Genomic DNA, 15,627 nt, shown 5'->3' on the forward strand with positions numbered 1-15,627 from the left:
TTGGTTAATTTTGCAGTGAGTGGCAACAAAAGAGTAAGTGATGTTTCTGTATCTGCATCAGCCTCTGCAGCTGTGTGTTTATATTTGGGACTCCACCACGCTGGTCACCCTGCAGCAGATCGGACCGGGGACCTTCCAGAGGGGAGTGGGATCAGTGGCATTTTCATTTGCTGTGAGTAGATCCTGGAACTTAATGTTTTTCCATTCACTTCAACAAGAGCAAGTAGATTTATTTGCCTCAGATTCAGCATGATGTTGTTTGACTTGCCTTGCGGTCGCAGCAGATGGCCCCGCCCCTCCCTGAGCCTGCCGGAGGTTTCTTCCTGTTAAAAGGGAGTTTTTCCTTCTCACTGTCGCCAAAGTGCTTATAGGGGGTCATCTGATTGTTGGGTTTTCTCTGTATGTATTATTGTTGGGTCTACCTTACAATATAAAGCCCCTTGAGGCGACTGGTGTTGTGATTTGTAAAGACATTATCTAATTCTGCTTTCTGTTTTCTTGTGTTGTGTTTTAGGACGCTGGATCATTTCTGTGTGTCATTGATGACTCTAATGACCACATGCTGTCACTGTGGGATTGCACGAAGGGCACCAAGCATGCAGAGATCAAGGTAAAGGGAAGACGGTCAACGTCAGGTGCTAATGAGTTTAGCTTTAACCACTGAATCTGTTCAGTATACATACTGATGTTAATCTTTGTCGGCACTCAGACGTTAGAATAACAGCAGGTTATTTAATTTGAGTGTCATACATTAAAGACACATTGAGCCTACAGCCTATGTTATCATAGCTCACCAGCCCTCAAGTGTGGCTGAAGTCAAACAGTTTGGAAAAGAGGAGCAATGAAAAAACTCATTGCTAGTTGTTGCAAACACTTGATTGTAGTTATTAAGTGAAGGGAGCAATTATTTATGTAGGTTTAGACAGCTTTTTTTCTCTTACTAAATGAATTTTTATAATTTATTTATTTAGAAAATGCATTTTGGATTTAATCCAGTTATCTTTGTCTAATATTAATATTTATAAATATGTGTTTGATGGCATGAAAGTGTCTCTCATGAAATCATCAGTGCTTCATCCTGTACCACAGTGACAGGTACTCAGGTACTGTGAATCCTTTTTCTAAAATGGGCTTTCTCTGGAGATTGTGGGCGGGGCAGGGGGCGGGGCGTTGGCAGTCATGTCTCCCCTCTGCTGTTATATGGGCTTTAATCCCAAAATGCCTCAACTTCCCTGGGACCAGTTTCAGCACGGCTGTCATGGCAGCAGTGTAAATATTTCATACAGTGCGTTTGTCTGTCTGTACATACGTGGGCTCAGTGCAAATACTGCATAGGATGGTGTTTGAACTTGTTTCCATCTCGAGAGAAGAATCGAATGGGCTTGTTTAAGAGCTTCCAGGATATTCTGTGGCACGTAGCAGGCTGCATGCATGGGCTGAAAACACTGTGTCAACATAGGATTCGCTAGTGGCCAGAATGTCAGTTTATGTGGCTCAAAATGCAAGACTGTGTTTAACATTCTTTAAAATACTTAATATGGTAGTTTGCTCTATGCATGAAACACAAGTGAAGGCAGTACCACACAACCGTGTGACAATTTCACAACAACGTGCAACATTTTACTGACGACATTACCAGTGTTTTCTATAGCGTGCTACAATATAGCTAGGAGCTGTATCCCATCTTTCTAATCAGCAAAGATGTGACTTCCTGGGTTGATTCAGAACTTCTCACTTATCCGCTGTTCATAGACTGGGCAACAAAGCATCTTGGGAAAGTAGAGGATTGCCAGCTTGTTGTTCCACATCCATCAGTCTGACAGCAGGGCTCCAGTAGCTAGAGTCTGCATGCAGCAACTTATGAACATTTGTTAATGGGACTTCAAGTGTGTAGCGTTGGTCACCTGCTCACTTTCAAGATTAAGAAAAAAAAAAGATTCAAACAAAAGAAATCTTTCCTTTCTTTTACAGCCCAAAGTTGTTGTTTATGTGTCTGATTCAAGAGCCTTAAATTACTTTGCAAAATGTGAGTGGAGTTGAAGTACGACTGATGTAATAGCGCTGACCCTTCTGATGCTGTTGTGTGTTCAGAGTACCAACGAGGCTGTGTTTGCTGTAGAGTTTAACCCTCGGGACAGCACCAACATCATCACCTGTGGAAAATCCCACGTCTACTTTTGGACGTTGAGTGGAGGACAGCTCACGAAAAAGCAAGGCATCTTTGGAGTAAGATTAACGTCAGTCGTGTTTGTCCTGACTTTTTAAACTCATTTAACGTGTGCTAGTGCAAGGAAGTAGTGGAAAATGGAGTTGGCAGCATCTTTCTGTAGAGGCCAGAAGAGGAAGAAGCTCAGCAAAGAGAACTGGAAATTCAACATGTCAAACAAAAAATGGATGGAAACATGTAAATGATCAGTTATTAGCACAGTTAATATAAAAGATCAAACTTTATTATTTTCAGAAATACAAGAAGCCCAAGTTCATCCAGTGCTTTGTGTTCAGCCTGACTGGAGATGTTCTCACCGGAGACTCTGAAGGGAACATCATGACTTGGGGAAAATCTGCTGCAGATATCAAAACTCTCGGGAAAGGAGCCAAAGGTTGGTGCTGTATATCAGTTCAAAGTCTAGAGAATAAAATGTCAGTATAAATATCATCTCTGTGGAGACACGTCACTGTCAGATGTGCTGGCAACAAACGAGATTTCAAATAAAATAAATAGAAACTTGACGAAAAGATGAGGAAATGATGATCCAGTGGGCGATTTTACATACCTGAGTGACTCCAGGAGCTGTATTGTCAGGGATAATTGTTTTGATCTCCCAAGCCAAATAAGTCACAGGTGAGGCTCATATTTTATTTATACTGCACATTTAAAACTACAAAGTTCACCAAAGTGCTGCACATAAAAACTAGGGTCAAACAAACATATCTAAATAACAGATAGCTATATAGGCTGTATTTAAACATATCTAAGAAACCTCCAGCAGAACCAGGCTCAGGGAGGGGCGGGGCCATCTGCTGCGACCGGTTGGAGTGATGGGAGGAAGACGAGACAAAGACATGCTGTGGCGGAGAGCCAGAGATTCCTAGAAATATGCTCTCTGACCAGATTCTGGCCTCCAGTATCACTGAGTCATATTTGACCAGGATATGTCCTTCAATGCACATATTAAACAAATATGAGATTAATAATAACTATTGATTGTAGTGAGTGAAAAATGGCAGGACTCTATTGGAAATGAGATTTTTACCTGGATAAACAAAGGAGGTGAGTGAAGAAGAAACACCCAGTGCATCATGGGAATCCCCCGGCAGCCTACACCTATTGCAGCATAACTAAGGGAGGATCCAGGGTCACCTGGTCCAGCTCTAACTATATGCTTTAGCAAAAAGGAAAGTTTGAAGCCTAATCTTGAAAGTAGAGATAGTGTCTGTCTCCTGAATCCAAACTGGAAGCTGGTTCCACAGAAGAGGGGCCTGAAAACTGAAAATATCCTCGGACACGTGTGATCTGAAGCTCTGTGCCTCTCATCCCCACACAGTGCTTGGGGTGACAAATAAGAATACTTTGGTCGACTGTGTCAAAGGCTGCTGTAAGATCAAAAAGCATTAAAATAATAGAATCCCCAGAGTCAGCAGATAATAAAATATTATTTAAAACTCCTTAAAGATTCTGTTCTGTGAAATGCTTTGAAACCAGACTGGAACACGTCATGCTGAAGAAAAATCCCCTTATACTAAATCTCTGAAATAAAAAGGGTTTAAAGATTAGGCGATAGTTGGAGAGTTTTGTTTGAACATGTAAATCCTGTGTTTGGAAATTGTTTCCAGTTTTGTCGAGTAAGGAGTGACAAGTTGAAATGTTGGCTTACATCTGGAATCGTACATTCATGTGACTGAAATGATGTGTTAGCTAATCAGAAGCTTTAAGAAAAGTGCCTCCTTCCTGATTTCCTATATTTTTGTATGATTGTGTCACTTAAATGTTTCAGATAATCAAACAAATGTAAATATTAGGCAAAGATAACACAAGTCAACACAAAATGGAGTTTATAAATGAAGCTGTTTTTATCAAGTAGAAAAAACCAAACCTACATAACGCTGTGTGAACAGTGATTGCACCCCTCCCCTCCTTTTATAACCTAAGAGTATAATGTTTGGAAAGCAAAGTTCAGTTTCTATAGCCACACCTTGGCCCGATTCCAGCCACAGCTGTTCACAACCAAGAAATCAGTTAAATAGGACCTGCCAAACAAAGTGGATCCTCAAAATCCACACATCATGCTGCGATCCACATTCAGGAACGAATGAGAAACAAAGTAATTGAGATCTCTCAGTCTGGAAAAAGTTATAAATACTGTCGACCATAATATCCTATTAGAGCGATTAGAACATGCTGTAGGTATTACAGGTACTGCACTGCAGTGGTTTGTATCATATCTATCTAATAGACTCCAATTTGTGCATGTAAATGGAGAGTCCTCTTCACACACTGAGGTTAATTATGGAGTTCCACAGGGTTCAGTGCTAGGACCAATTCTGTTTACATTATACATGCTTCCCTTAGGCAGTATCATCAGAAGACATAGCATACATTTTCACTGCTATGCAGATGACACCCAGCTCTATCTGTCCATGAAGCCAGGTAACACACACCAATGAGTTAAACTGCAGGAATGTCTTAAAGACATAAAGACCTGGATGGCCGCTAACTTTCTGCTTCTTAATTCAGATCAAACTGAGGTTATTGTACTCGGCCCTGAAAATCTTAGAAACATGGTATCTAACCAGATTCTTACTCTGGATGGCATTACCTTGGCCTCCAGTAATGCTGTGAGGAACCTTGGAGTCATTTTTGACCAGGACATGTCCTTCAACGCACATATTAAACAAATATGTAAGACTGCTTTCTTCCATTTGTGCAACATCTCTAAAGTTAGAAATATCCTGTCTCAGAGTGACGCTGAAAAACTAGTTCATGCATTTATTACTTCCAGGCTGGACGACTGTAATTCATTATTATCAGGATGTCCGAAAAACTCCCTGAAAAGCCTTCAGTTAATCATGAATGGGCTTTTGGCAGTGTGTAAAAGTTTTTTATAAAACGTCTCGAATGATTTTTGTAATCCCTCTTCTTTACACAGAACAGTTCCACATCTGGGTCCTTCTTAATTTTGTATACTCTATTATCTGACAGATGTCTTCTTGATTTCCTGTGTATGCAACAAATTTATTTCATTTAGTGTTTTCTTAGTCTCATTCAAGATCTTAGGGCTTTGTTTCTTTTTATGTTGTATTTCTAACCCTGTCGATTTTTTGTCAAGATGCATTCTGCTTAGTTGTTTTTCTTTCTTGGTATGTGTGCACCATGATATGATTTTTTTCCCTTGAATTACTGCTTAAAGTGTCCCATACAATCGATGGCTCAGCCTCTCCTGCATCCTTAATCTCCAAAAATCATTTTATTCCTCCCTCATCAGAACCATAAACTGAGGATTGTTTAAGGCACCGTATTAAGTCTCCACAGTGGGGACAGTTTTGTGGATCGTCTCTTATATGTATTGTACAAAAACAGGAGCGTGATCGGACTGGTCACTGGTTAATCTGTGGTGATCCCTCTGAAGCATGACCTTGTGTTGACCAGGTCCCAATAGGGGTACATCTCCCCTCCTTGCTGAGGGAGCGCCTTAATAATTGTCCACACACTAACATGTTTCTGTCTGATGTCTCAACTCAGAGTTATAAAAAACGATTATTATGAAGAGAAAAGAAAAGGAAGAAACCACGTTAATTACTCTGCATAACCATGAGAAGAACATAGCCAGTCTTACCCAAATATCAGATTTGTAAAACAATCCGAGATCTTCAGGTGTCACTGTCTCTCCTGAACACCTGAAGCCGATGCCACTCCGGCGTGACGACCCCCTTCTCTCTGTGTCTGCGTGCCATGTGCCAAGCGGACAGCAACTGGATCACTTCTTGTTCTGGGGTGCTGTAGGTTTTTGCGCAGTGACAGGCAGTCACCACATCTCTCGTTGCTTTGCCTTGTATAGGCGAGTGCCATTGCCAGAAAAAACCCGCAGGATCGGGGGTTTGAAACTTGATGCGGTTCTCTCGAAGTAGCTTTGCCTCCCTGTATTCGTTGCATCTTCTGAGGATCACAGTAGGACAGTCGTGGTCCACGAAACTCTTCATAAAACACCTCCTCCTTCTGCCATGCTCTATGAAGAACCTCATTTTTTTCATACGATGGCTCCCAAACATCATGACAATGAAACTTCTGTTATCTTTGTGTAATATTTAAGTGTGTTTGATGATCTGAAACTTTTAAGTGTGACAAACATAAAAAATAGGAGATCAGGAAGGGGGCAAACACTTTTTCACACCCGATTTTGCGGGTTAAATGAATTTTTGGTGTTGTGACTTCCCACAGAAACCTACCAGATCATGCGACAGACCAAAGCACACGAAGGCAGCGTGTTCACCCTGTGCACTCTACAGGGCGGAGGCCTGCTCAGTGGAGGAGGGAAGGACCGTAAAATAATCCGCTGGAGCGCTGATTTGGCACCTGAAAGAGAGTGTGAGGTGAACTACAGCTATGTGTGTGTATGTGTGTGTGTGTGTATGTCACAGCTGGTGGAGAGACTCATTAATGGCATTTCTCCAGATCCCAGAAAAGTTCGGGGCTGTCCGCACTATTGCAGCCACGGATGAAGAGGAACTGTTAGTTGGTACGACTCGAAATGCCATCCTCAGAGGAACCTTCTCAGACGGGTTTGTGGCCATAGTGCAGGTAAGCTAACGACCTCACAGGCATCAGTGTTGTCAGGTTTGTAGATGGTTGCTGAGAACAGATAAAACAACATGTGCATTTTATATTTTTGTCTGATATATGATTTATAGACAGCTTAAACTTTTAATATAAGCATCTTCCAATTCTTTCACAGATTGGATGTATTTGCTATTATCACCTGATGCACAGTTAAGGAGTCGGAATAGTTAGGAAAATGACGTCATTAGAGGTTTGTCCTGCAGAGCAGCCTGTCTGCAGCACACGTAACACAGCAGCAGACATACGACACATAGACAGGTCAGGTGTTGGGTCACATGTAATCTCACTTGCTGCCATTAGTATCATTTTATTCTGAAAAGTGACCTTGGTTACTAGTTGGTTAGTTTTAACCGAGGAGCTGCGGTGTCTAATATCAAACTGATACTGGTATCGTAACTTTGTTTGATGTCTTTTTACTTCAGCTCTGCTTGGATGAAAGCACAGATAACATCTTCTTCTTCTTTGTTTGTATTCTCAGCAGTGCTGATGAGCATCAGTTACTGACTGACTGGTCTGAATTGTTGTGAAAAGCTGGTTAACTGAAAACTGCTGCAGCTCTATAATGATGTCACAGACACCACTTCACTGCAGCAAATGCAGTTTTATGACAGTCCCTGAGCTGAAGTGGCTGTTGGCCCAGGCCTTTGGTGCTGCTTTCCATGTGAAGGGTGAAGTGGAGAGACGAGCACCTCCTGGGTGATTGAATTGGCTTATTTTGGGGCATTGGGCACAGTTGCCTATAACACTAGCAGCTGGTGCTCTTCTACCTCTCTGGCTCTTGATGTCAGGCTCCTGGGACCTCGTGGTTCATCTACTTCTACCTGCATTTAACCAGCCCTCACCTCTCCCCATAGCCAGGGCACGTATGACAGCTGATCAATGTTGAAGCTAACCCAACATCTGTTACTGCTTCTGCTTCACCTCACGTGTGTCGAGCGTTCAGATGACGGAAGTTTCACAATTTTAAACATTAAACAAATTAAAGACATGTCTGTGTCCTTTCAGAAGATATATATATGTGTGTATATATGTGAAACCATGTTCAAGCATTAATGTGTGTGTATGAGAAGCTGTGCATCAGGTCTGTACCTAAAAACTGCTCTCAGAGGTCAGACATTTAAATGTTTTAGGGCATTTATTTATTTTTTTTATATAGTGTGCCAAATCACAGCAACAGTTACCTCAAGGCACTTTATATTGTAAGGTAGGGCAAAGGCCCTTCAATAATGCTGAGAAACAGTTTTACTGTGTTAGTAGTATTGTACCTAGTATCATTCTATGTGCTTAACATAGAATGATGGATGTTAACATAGCAGCTATTGTTCTGTGTTAAACTGAGTTTATCTACTCCACTTTATAGGATTATAGCACCATATTTACTTGGTATTTATCAAAACTCTGAAGAACTAAACTCATGTAATTTGATCAATAATGGAATTTTAAAAATTACCTCTCAAATATGCTGTTAAACTGCAACACCTGTACACTTATTGCTTTCATTTTTATTCCTTTGTGTGTCTGTGTGTGTGTTTCACAGGGCCATGTAGATGAGATGTGGGGACTGGCTACTCACCCCTCCCAGAACATCTTCCTCACCTGTGGCCATGACAGGCAGGTGTGTTTGTGGAACACCGAGGAACACAAGCTGGACTGGTGTATCACCCTCGAGGTGAGATTCCTGAATTCCAACCTTCATTCTTTGAGTGCTTTGTTCATTTATATTCCAGATCTTTTACAGGGAAGTATACTCCATGATTCTGATTTGAATTATTTCCTGTGTCTCTGGCAGGAGTACGGCCTGTGTGCTGATTTTTGCCCTAACGGATCGGTGGTTTCAGTCGGCCTCAGTACAGGACGGTAAATCAAAACAGCAGCAGTTATATATCTGAGCTAAACACTGAAAAATCAAATAAACTCAGCAAACATTTCAGTATACTCTTACATCCACAAGTTTTAGATATTGAAACTTTTTGGAGAATTTTCCTCTGTATGTCACCACAATGGATTTTAAATCAAAACAGTGAAGATGTGATTGAAATGCAGACTTCCAGCTTTAATTTAGGGGGTTTAACAAAAGTATTACTGCCGTTTGTTGCTCTTCATTAAATAAAAAGCCTGTTTTGTTGGGTTAGATCAGGTGACTTGACTGTTGAAGAATCCAGTTTCTTTGTCTTGAAACCCTAAGGGTTCATCTGTCACCATCTTACAATGCTGTGATTGCAGCCATTCCCCAACTCTCTGTGAATGGGACTCATGACCGTTGATCAACGGTCATGACAATTGACCTCCCAGTCCATTGTTCCTTCAGTGGGATGGTTTCAGTCATTATGCAAATGTACTGTTTATAAGATTGAAAGCTGCAGTCAGCTGAGACTGAAGAAGTCACCTGGATGAGTCATGAAACATTTCTCCCACTGAAAACATCCAGATGAACAGAATCAACCGTTTGGGATTTACTCACCTGGATGATACTCTTCTTTTTTATTGTCACAACTTTATTTTGGATTCATCTGTCCAAACAGTTCTTTTTCCAGAGCTGTGTCGACTCTTTTAGATGTTGTCTGGGAAAATCTACTCTGGTCTTGCTGTTCTTAGGTTCAACCAGTGGGTTGCACCTTGTTTTAAACTCTCTGTATTTCAGATCATAAAAGCATCTCTTGATTGTAGATTTTGACAGTAATACACCTGCATTCTTCAGTCGTGTTCTTGAATTATCTTAATGTTATAAAGGGGTTTTCTTTAATCAACCTTTGTTTTTGGGCCTGACACTGAGAGTGCCTCTGCCAAAGTTTAAGTCTTGGAACCAACTCCACATCTTTATCCATTTAATTTGAAATAATGGGGAACAAGCTCACCTGGCAGTTTGCAATTCAGTCACATCTTGATTGTTTCATGTAATATCCAATGATTGGTCTACAGAGGCAAAATGACCAAAAAACAAAAGTAAGGAGAGAAGCTTGGTGTCTTTGTGTTTGGTACAGGGCAGAAGTCGTTGGTAGCCTCTATTAACATAAAGAGTTCCACCACCTGTATTGATTATGACTGTGAAAGCAAGGCGTATACTGGCAAATGATGACCATAAAGCATGCTAAAAAGTTTTGTGAAGCTGCACAGTTGTTGATTGTCACTACCAAAGCAGCTGGTATAAAACTGGGTGATAGCTGTTTTGCATACTGTTGATCATGACACATGGCAGCGAGGGGAGGCTGCACATGGTTGAATCCAGTTGCTGAAAACAAATCAGCATCTGATCATTTTAGTTGACTAGATCTTTGTTATCAAGAAAAACATTTCAAAAAAAGAAATGGAATACATTTTTCCAATTCTGGATACCAGACTGGACTTGAAAGCATTTGTTTATCACCACTACTGCGGTCGATTTAAAACGCATCTTCGACAGAGAAAAGCAGTTTGAAACTACAGAGGAGAGATCAGTGTTTTATATTTCATAAACCATAAACTTGATTTCCTCGTTATGCTTCATGACAATCCAACGACTCCCCTCAAAGCACCGTCAAACAAGAGCCCGGTCTTCATTGACTCTACAGCAGGACAGCTGGACTGTGACCCATCAGCCACTCTGTGGCTCTTTAATGTTGTAGTGCCCAGTGTGTGGAGTGATTGTACAGCAATGTTGAAAATGGTTAGTAAGTCAATGAGGATATGGATTAATAGGTAATCATTTATTGGCTCCCTAATTTTTCATTACAAATATTTATCAGAATACAGTCCCGATCAAAAGTTTGAGACCACTTGAAAAATGGCAAAAAAAATCATATTTTGCATGGTTGGATCTTAACAAGGTTCCAAGTAGAGCTTCAACATGCAACAAGAAGAAATGAGAGTGAGACAAAACATTTTGCTGAGCGTGCAATTTATTGAAAACAACACTTAAAGTGAAACAGGCTGTTTTACAGCTGATCAAAGGTTTAGGACCACATGCCTTTAAAAGGCCAAATCTGTGCAGAAATGTGGATTCATTCTCATTTTCTGTCAGGTAGTCACACTGTCAGGATGTTCTGATGGCAAAGGCAAAAAATCCTTTGCTTTTTGAACGTGGTCGGGTTGTTGAACTGCATAAGCAGGGTCTCTCACAGAGCGCCATCACTGCTGAGGTCGGACACAGTAAGACAGATATTTGGAATTTTTTAAATGATCCTGAGGGTTATGGAAGAAAAACGTCGAATGGAAGACCCCAAGAAATGTCACCAGCACTGAGCCGGAGGATCCAGTTGGCTGTCCATCAAGACACTGGACGATCCTCGACCCAAATTAAGGGCGTTACTGGTGCCGACTGCAGCCCCATAACCATCAGACGCAATCTGAGACTGAAGGGCTTCAAAAAACAAAAAACCTCTTCAAAGGCTTCCTCTCCTTGAACGCCACAGCGACTGTTTGGACTTTGCAAGAGAGCAACAAACATGGGACATTGAAAGGTGGAAGAATTCTCTGATGAGAACAGAAATGTAACCTTGATGGTCCTGATGGTTTCCAACGTTACCAGCATGACAAGCAGATCCCACCTGAGATGTTTTCTACGCTCCACAGTGGATGGGGGTGCCACAATGGTCTGAGGTGCTTTTTCCTTCAGTGGACCAACGGAGCTTCAGGAGGTGCAGGGGCGTCAAACAGCTGCTGGCTCTGTCCAGATGTTGCAGAGAGCGTCCTCATTACTGAGGGCCCTCGCCTGGGTGGTAACGACTGGGTATTGGAACAGGACAGCGCTACAGTACACAGCGCCATGAAGGACAAGGGACCTCTTCCAGGAGAGTAACATCACTCTTTTGGACCATCCTGCATGTTCCCCTGATCTAAGTCCAGTTGAGAACCTTTGGGGATGGATAGGAAGGGAAGTTTACAAAAATGGACGACAGTCCCAGACAGTAGATCGCTTCATGCGGCCGTCTTCACCACTCAGAGAAACGTTCCCACTCACCTCATGGAAACGCTTACATAAAGCATGTGCAATGAATTTTTGAAATGATCAACATTAACGGTGGAGCAACTCATTACTGAGTTCACGTTTGGAACTCTGATTTCTGTTTTTGGGGTTTTACAGATATTTTTGGAGGTGTGGTCTTCGACTAAACTGTAAAACAGCCTGTTTCAGTTTAAGTGTTGTTTTTGATAAACTACATGCTCACCAAAATGTTTTGTCTCACTCCCATTTCTTCTTGTTGCATGTTGAAGCTCGACTTGAGAACTTGTTAAGATCCAACCGTGCAAAATATGTTTGTTTGTTTTTTAACCATTTTTCAAGTGATCTTAAACCTTTGATCAGGACTGCATCAGTATGGATACACTTCTTTATTAATCATATGACAAACTGCCAGAAATATAAAGGGACAAACAACACATAATGAAACTTTTGCTACGAACTAAAAGAGAGGTTGGGAAGCAGTGATCTGTGGCTTCCCGTACAGCAAACGAAGAAGAAAAGATGGAGAATTTAGCTCTGAGCATTCCAGTCTGTTCTTTTCTCTGACTCTCCACCTGTCTCCTCCTCCACCCCCTGTAACACTGACAGGTGGATGGTCCTTGACCTGCTGACCAGGGAGGTAGTTTCTGAATCCACTGACGGGAATGAGCAGCTGTCTGTCATGAGATATTCACCAGGTCAGTCAGTAACTCCTCCTCCTATCTTAACTGTAGATGTGACAGATTAGGGTGGTGTTCACATCCAACCATGCAGTTGGAATTAATGGCCTTCTTCACACAAAAAACATGCAGTAAACTTTGAGTTAAAGCTTAAAACTATTGTTCACAGATAAAAGATTTTTTTTCTTTTGTTTTGTTTTTTGTTTAAAATTTTCATTCTCCGAAGCCAAATAAATCATAGTCATAAAAAATTCCCAATCATAGTTTATGAGTTATTTGGGCATTGATTTTGTTTATTTGCCAAAGTAGACACAGAGACAGGAAACGAATAAAGAGAGAGGGTGGGCTGTACCAAAGTTTCACAGTGGGAATCCTCTTTGACTCTGTGAGGGACCTCTTGTTTCTCAGATGGCAGCTTCCTAGCTGTAGGATCACATGACAACTTCATCTACATCTACAGTGTGACAGAGAGTGGCAGGCGTTACACCCGCTTTGGAAAATGTAATGTGAGTTAAACTTTAAATTATTTCTTTTATTTGACTTGGGTTTTTTTCTTCTTGGTTAACAGCGCAGCACATCTCCATCAAATATGAGCCTGGTGTAGTGCTGTATTTTCCTTCTTGTAAATAAATCTTGTGTACAGAGTTCTGTTGTTGTCCACATATTATTACAAATCACACTGGTCAGTGGAATGACCGTTACCTTCGGTAGTTTGAACTCTCAAGCATTAATCTGCTGCTGAGGGTTGGTGCAGTGATGTACTTCTTGTTAGCTAACCTACACATGAATGTGATCCTGTTCAGGTTCTTTTATTGATGCCCTTAGCTAGTTTTGTTTTGCAGTTAAACAAGCAGGCAACCATTTTAACAGACACTGGAAAACATTCCCAGAGAAAAGAGCGATTGCTCACTAAAACTACAAGTTCAAGCTCTCAGATTAAAAATACTCCAAGGCCAAAAAAGCTAAAAACGCTCTAATAAATACTCAGATTCACATTACAAACAAATAAATGGAACAGATATGTGCAGACTTTGTTATCGCTTATTCAGATGACTAATAGCTACTGAGGCTGTAAACCTTCATTCAGAGGAATATAAAGTGTGAGAGACAATGTCTAAGATGAAGCTGGTCATTCTCTGTCTGCTACACAGCTAAACCGAATGTTTGGGCGATGGTGAGGAGGAAGCGTAGTCCTAAGAAGCATCCAGGACACTACAAACCTGTCCATGTCTCTAATGGTTTTTCCCCACTCGGCCATGCACCCACCGAGAAACAGAGTCTGGTTATGAGCGATTCATTTATAAGACATGTGAAGCTAAAGGCACCAGCCTCTGTAGTGAAACTGCTGGCTGAAAGGGTAAATCCCATAAAATTATAATTCATGTCGGCAGTAAAGGTCCCTGGTTACATCAGTCAGAGGTCACTGACATTAGTATTAAATGGGTGTGTAACTTTGCCAAAACAATGTTGGACTCTGTAGTTTTCTTTGGTCCCCTCCCCAATCGGACCAGGAGTGACGTGTTTAGCCGCATGTTCTCCTTAAATTAGTGGCTGTCCAAAAAACGATGTGGGCTTTATAGATAATTGGGAAACTTTCTAGGAAAACCTGGTCTTGTTAGGAGAGACAACATCCATCCCACTTTGGATGGAGCAGCTCTCATTTCTAGAAATCTGTACAAATTTATTAAACCCCCCAAAATGTGACTATCCAGAGATGGGACCAGGAAGCAGACTTACACGCCTCTTGTAATTGTTATCCCCCAAAACCCGATCCCCTTAGAGACTGTGTCAGCTCCCAAACCAATAAAAAACAAACCAAAATCAGCAAAAGGGATCATCTGCAGAGGAATGGCTTGTTTGTTTCAGTCAGGTTTCAGAGCTCATCACAGCACAGAAACAGCTTTAGTGAAGGTTACAAATGATCTTCTTATGGCCTCTGACAGTGGACTCATCTAATGGTACTGCACTGCAGTGGTTTGCATCATATCTATCTAATAGACTCCAATTTGTGCATGTAAATGGAGAGTCCTCTTCACACACTGAGGTTAATTATGGTGTTCCACAGGGTTCAGTGCTAGGACCAATTCTATTTACATTATACATGCTTCCCTTAGGCAGTGTCATTAGAAGACATAGCATAAATTTTCACTGCTATGCAGATGACACGCAGCTCTATCTGTCCATGAAGCCAGATAACACACACCAATTAGCTAAACTGCAGGAATGTCTTAGAGGCCATGCAGGTCTTTGTCTTTAACTTTCTGCTTGTAAATTCAGATCAAACTGAGGTTATTGTACTTGGCCCTGAAAATCTTAGCAGTATGCTATCTAACATCTGTTAAAAATAGTTCATGTATTTGTTACTTTTAGGCTGGACTATTGTAATTTGTTATTGTTGTTATTATACTCATGCTAGCCATTAGAAAGAATGCCGGTTAAATGCACTTGAACATTAACTTCACTTTTAATGACCTGGAGATCTTTCATATGCAATGTGTGGTATGGAGCTTGCAAACACAGAGATTAATTATTATGGAGTTTTCTGATGGTGAAGAAAATCCACAATAAAAGCTTGCTTTCTTTAGCTAATGTGAGTGACACTCTGTCTGCTTATCTGTTGGATCAGGGCCACTCCAGCTTCATCACTCACCTGGACTGGTCCAAAGATGGGAAGTACATCATGTCAAATTCAGGCGACTATGAGATCCTTTACTGTAAGTGAACATCCAGCACTGTGCTTTTAGTGCTGTTATAGGAATGCCATGCAGTACGTTCTTTAGCTTAGTGACTCTGTGTTTTAACAGGGGACATAGCAGCAGGATGTAAGCTGCTTAGGAACCGCTTTGAGAGCAAAGACAGAGAATGGGCCTCTTATACCTGTGTGCTAGGCTTCCATGTGATGGGTGAGAAACTCCAAGCAAAATGCTGTTATCCTCCTTTAGTATTGCATTAACTTCATGGAGTTCTTCTATCCAATCAGACTGATGAGTGTGGTACTGTGGTGTTCAGGTGTGTGGCTGGAAGGCTCTGACGGCACAGACATCAACGCGCTGTGTCGCTCTCACAACGAGAAGATGGTGGCTGTGGCTGATGATTTCTGTAAGGTTCATCTGTTCCAGTACCCCTGTCCTAAACTCAAGGTAACTATTTTCTTATTTAAATAAGAATCAAATGATAAAAGTCAGCCAGTTTTA

The 15,627-nt window shown here is 41.3% G+C and overlaps 1 protein-coding gene and 1 pseudogene across 2 annotated transcripts in view; both read left to right on the forward strand.

The window, feature by feature from the left end:
• LOC134625026 (NACHT, LRR and PYD domains-containing protein 14-like) overlaps window positions 1-15,627 on the forward strand; it is a 551,707-nt pseudogene that overhangs the window by 177,151 nt on the left and 358,929 nt on the right.
• The window catches only part of eml3 (EMAP like 3), a 39,159-nt gene that overhangs the window by 22,258 nt on the left and 1,274 nt on the right, over window positions 1-15,627 (forward strand). For both annotated transcript variants that reach the window (XM_063470327.1, XM_063470328.1), the window contains 13 exons: window positions 62-172; window positions 515-610; window positions 2,092-2,226; window positions 2,462-2,600; window positions 6,437-6,588; window positions 6,671-6,796; window positions 8,373-8,504; window positions 8,625-8,692; window positions 12,363-12,451; window positions 12,842-12,939; window positions 15,060-15,147; window positions 15,238-15,336; window positions 15,443-15,573. In XM_063470327.1, the coding sequence (XP_063326397.1) occupies window positions 62-172; window positions 515-610; window positions 2,092-2,226; window positions 2,462-2,600; window positions 6,437-6,588; window positions 6,671-6,796; window positions 8,373-8,504; window positions 8,625-8,692; window positions 12,363-12,451; window positions 12,842-12,939; window positions 15,060-15,147; window positions 15,238-15,336; window positions 15,443-15,573 (1,464 nt within the window). The remainder of the gene's footprint in view (window positions 1-61; window positions 173-514; window positions 611-2,091; window positions 2,227-2,461; window positions 2,601-6,436; window positions 6,589-6,670; window positions 6,797-8,372; window positions 8,505-8,624; window positions 8,693-12,362; window positions 12,452-12,841; window positions 12,940-15,059; window positions 15,148-15,237; window positions 15,337-15,442; window positions 15,574-15,627) is intronic.

This window comes from Pelmatolapia mariae, linkage group LG3_W (assembly GCF_036321145.2).
Source record: "Pelmatolapia mariae isolate MD_Pm_ZW linkage group LG3_W, Pm_UMD_F_2, whole genome shotgun sequence".
Lineage (NCBI taxonomy): Eukaryota > Metazoa > Chordata > Actinopteri > Cichliformes > Cichlidae > Pelmatolapia > Pelmatolapia mariae.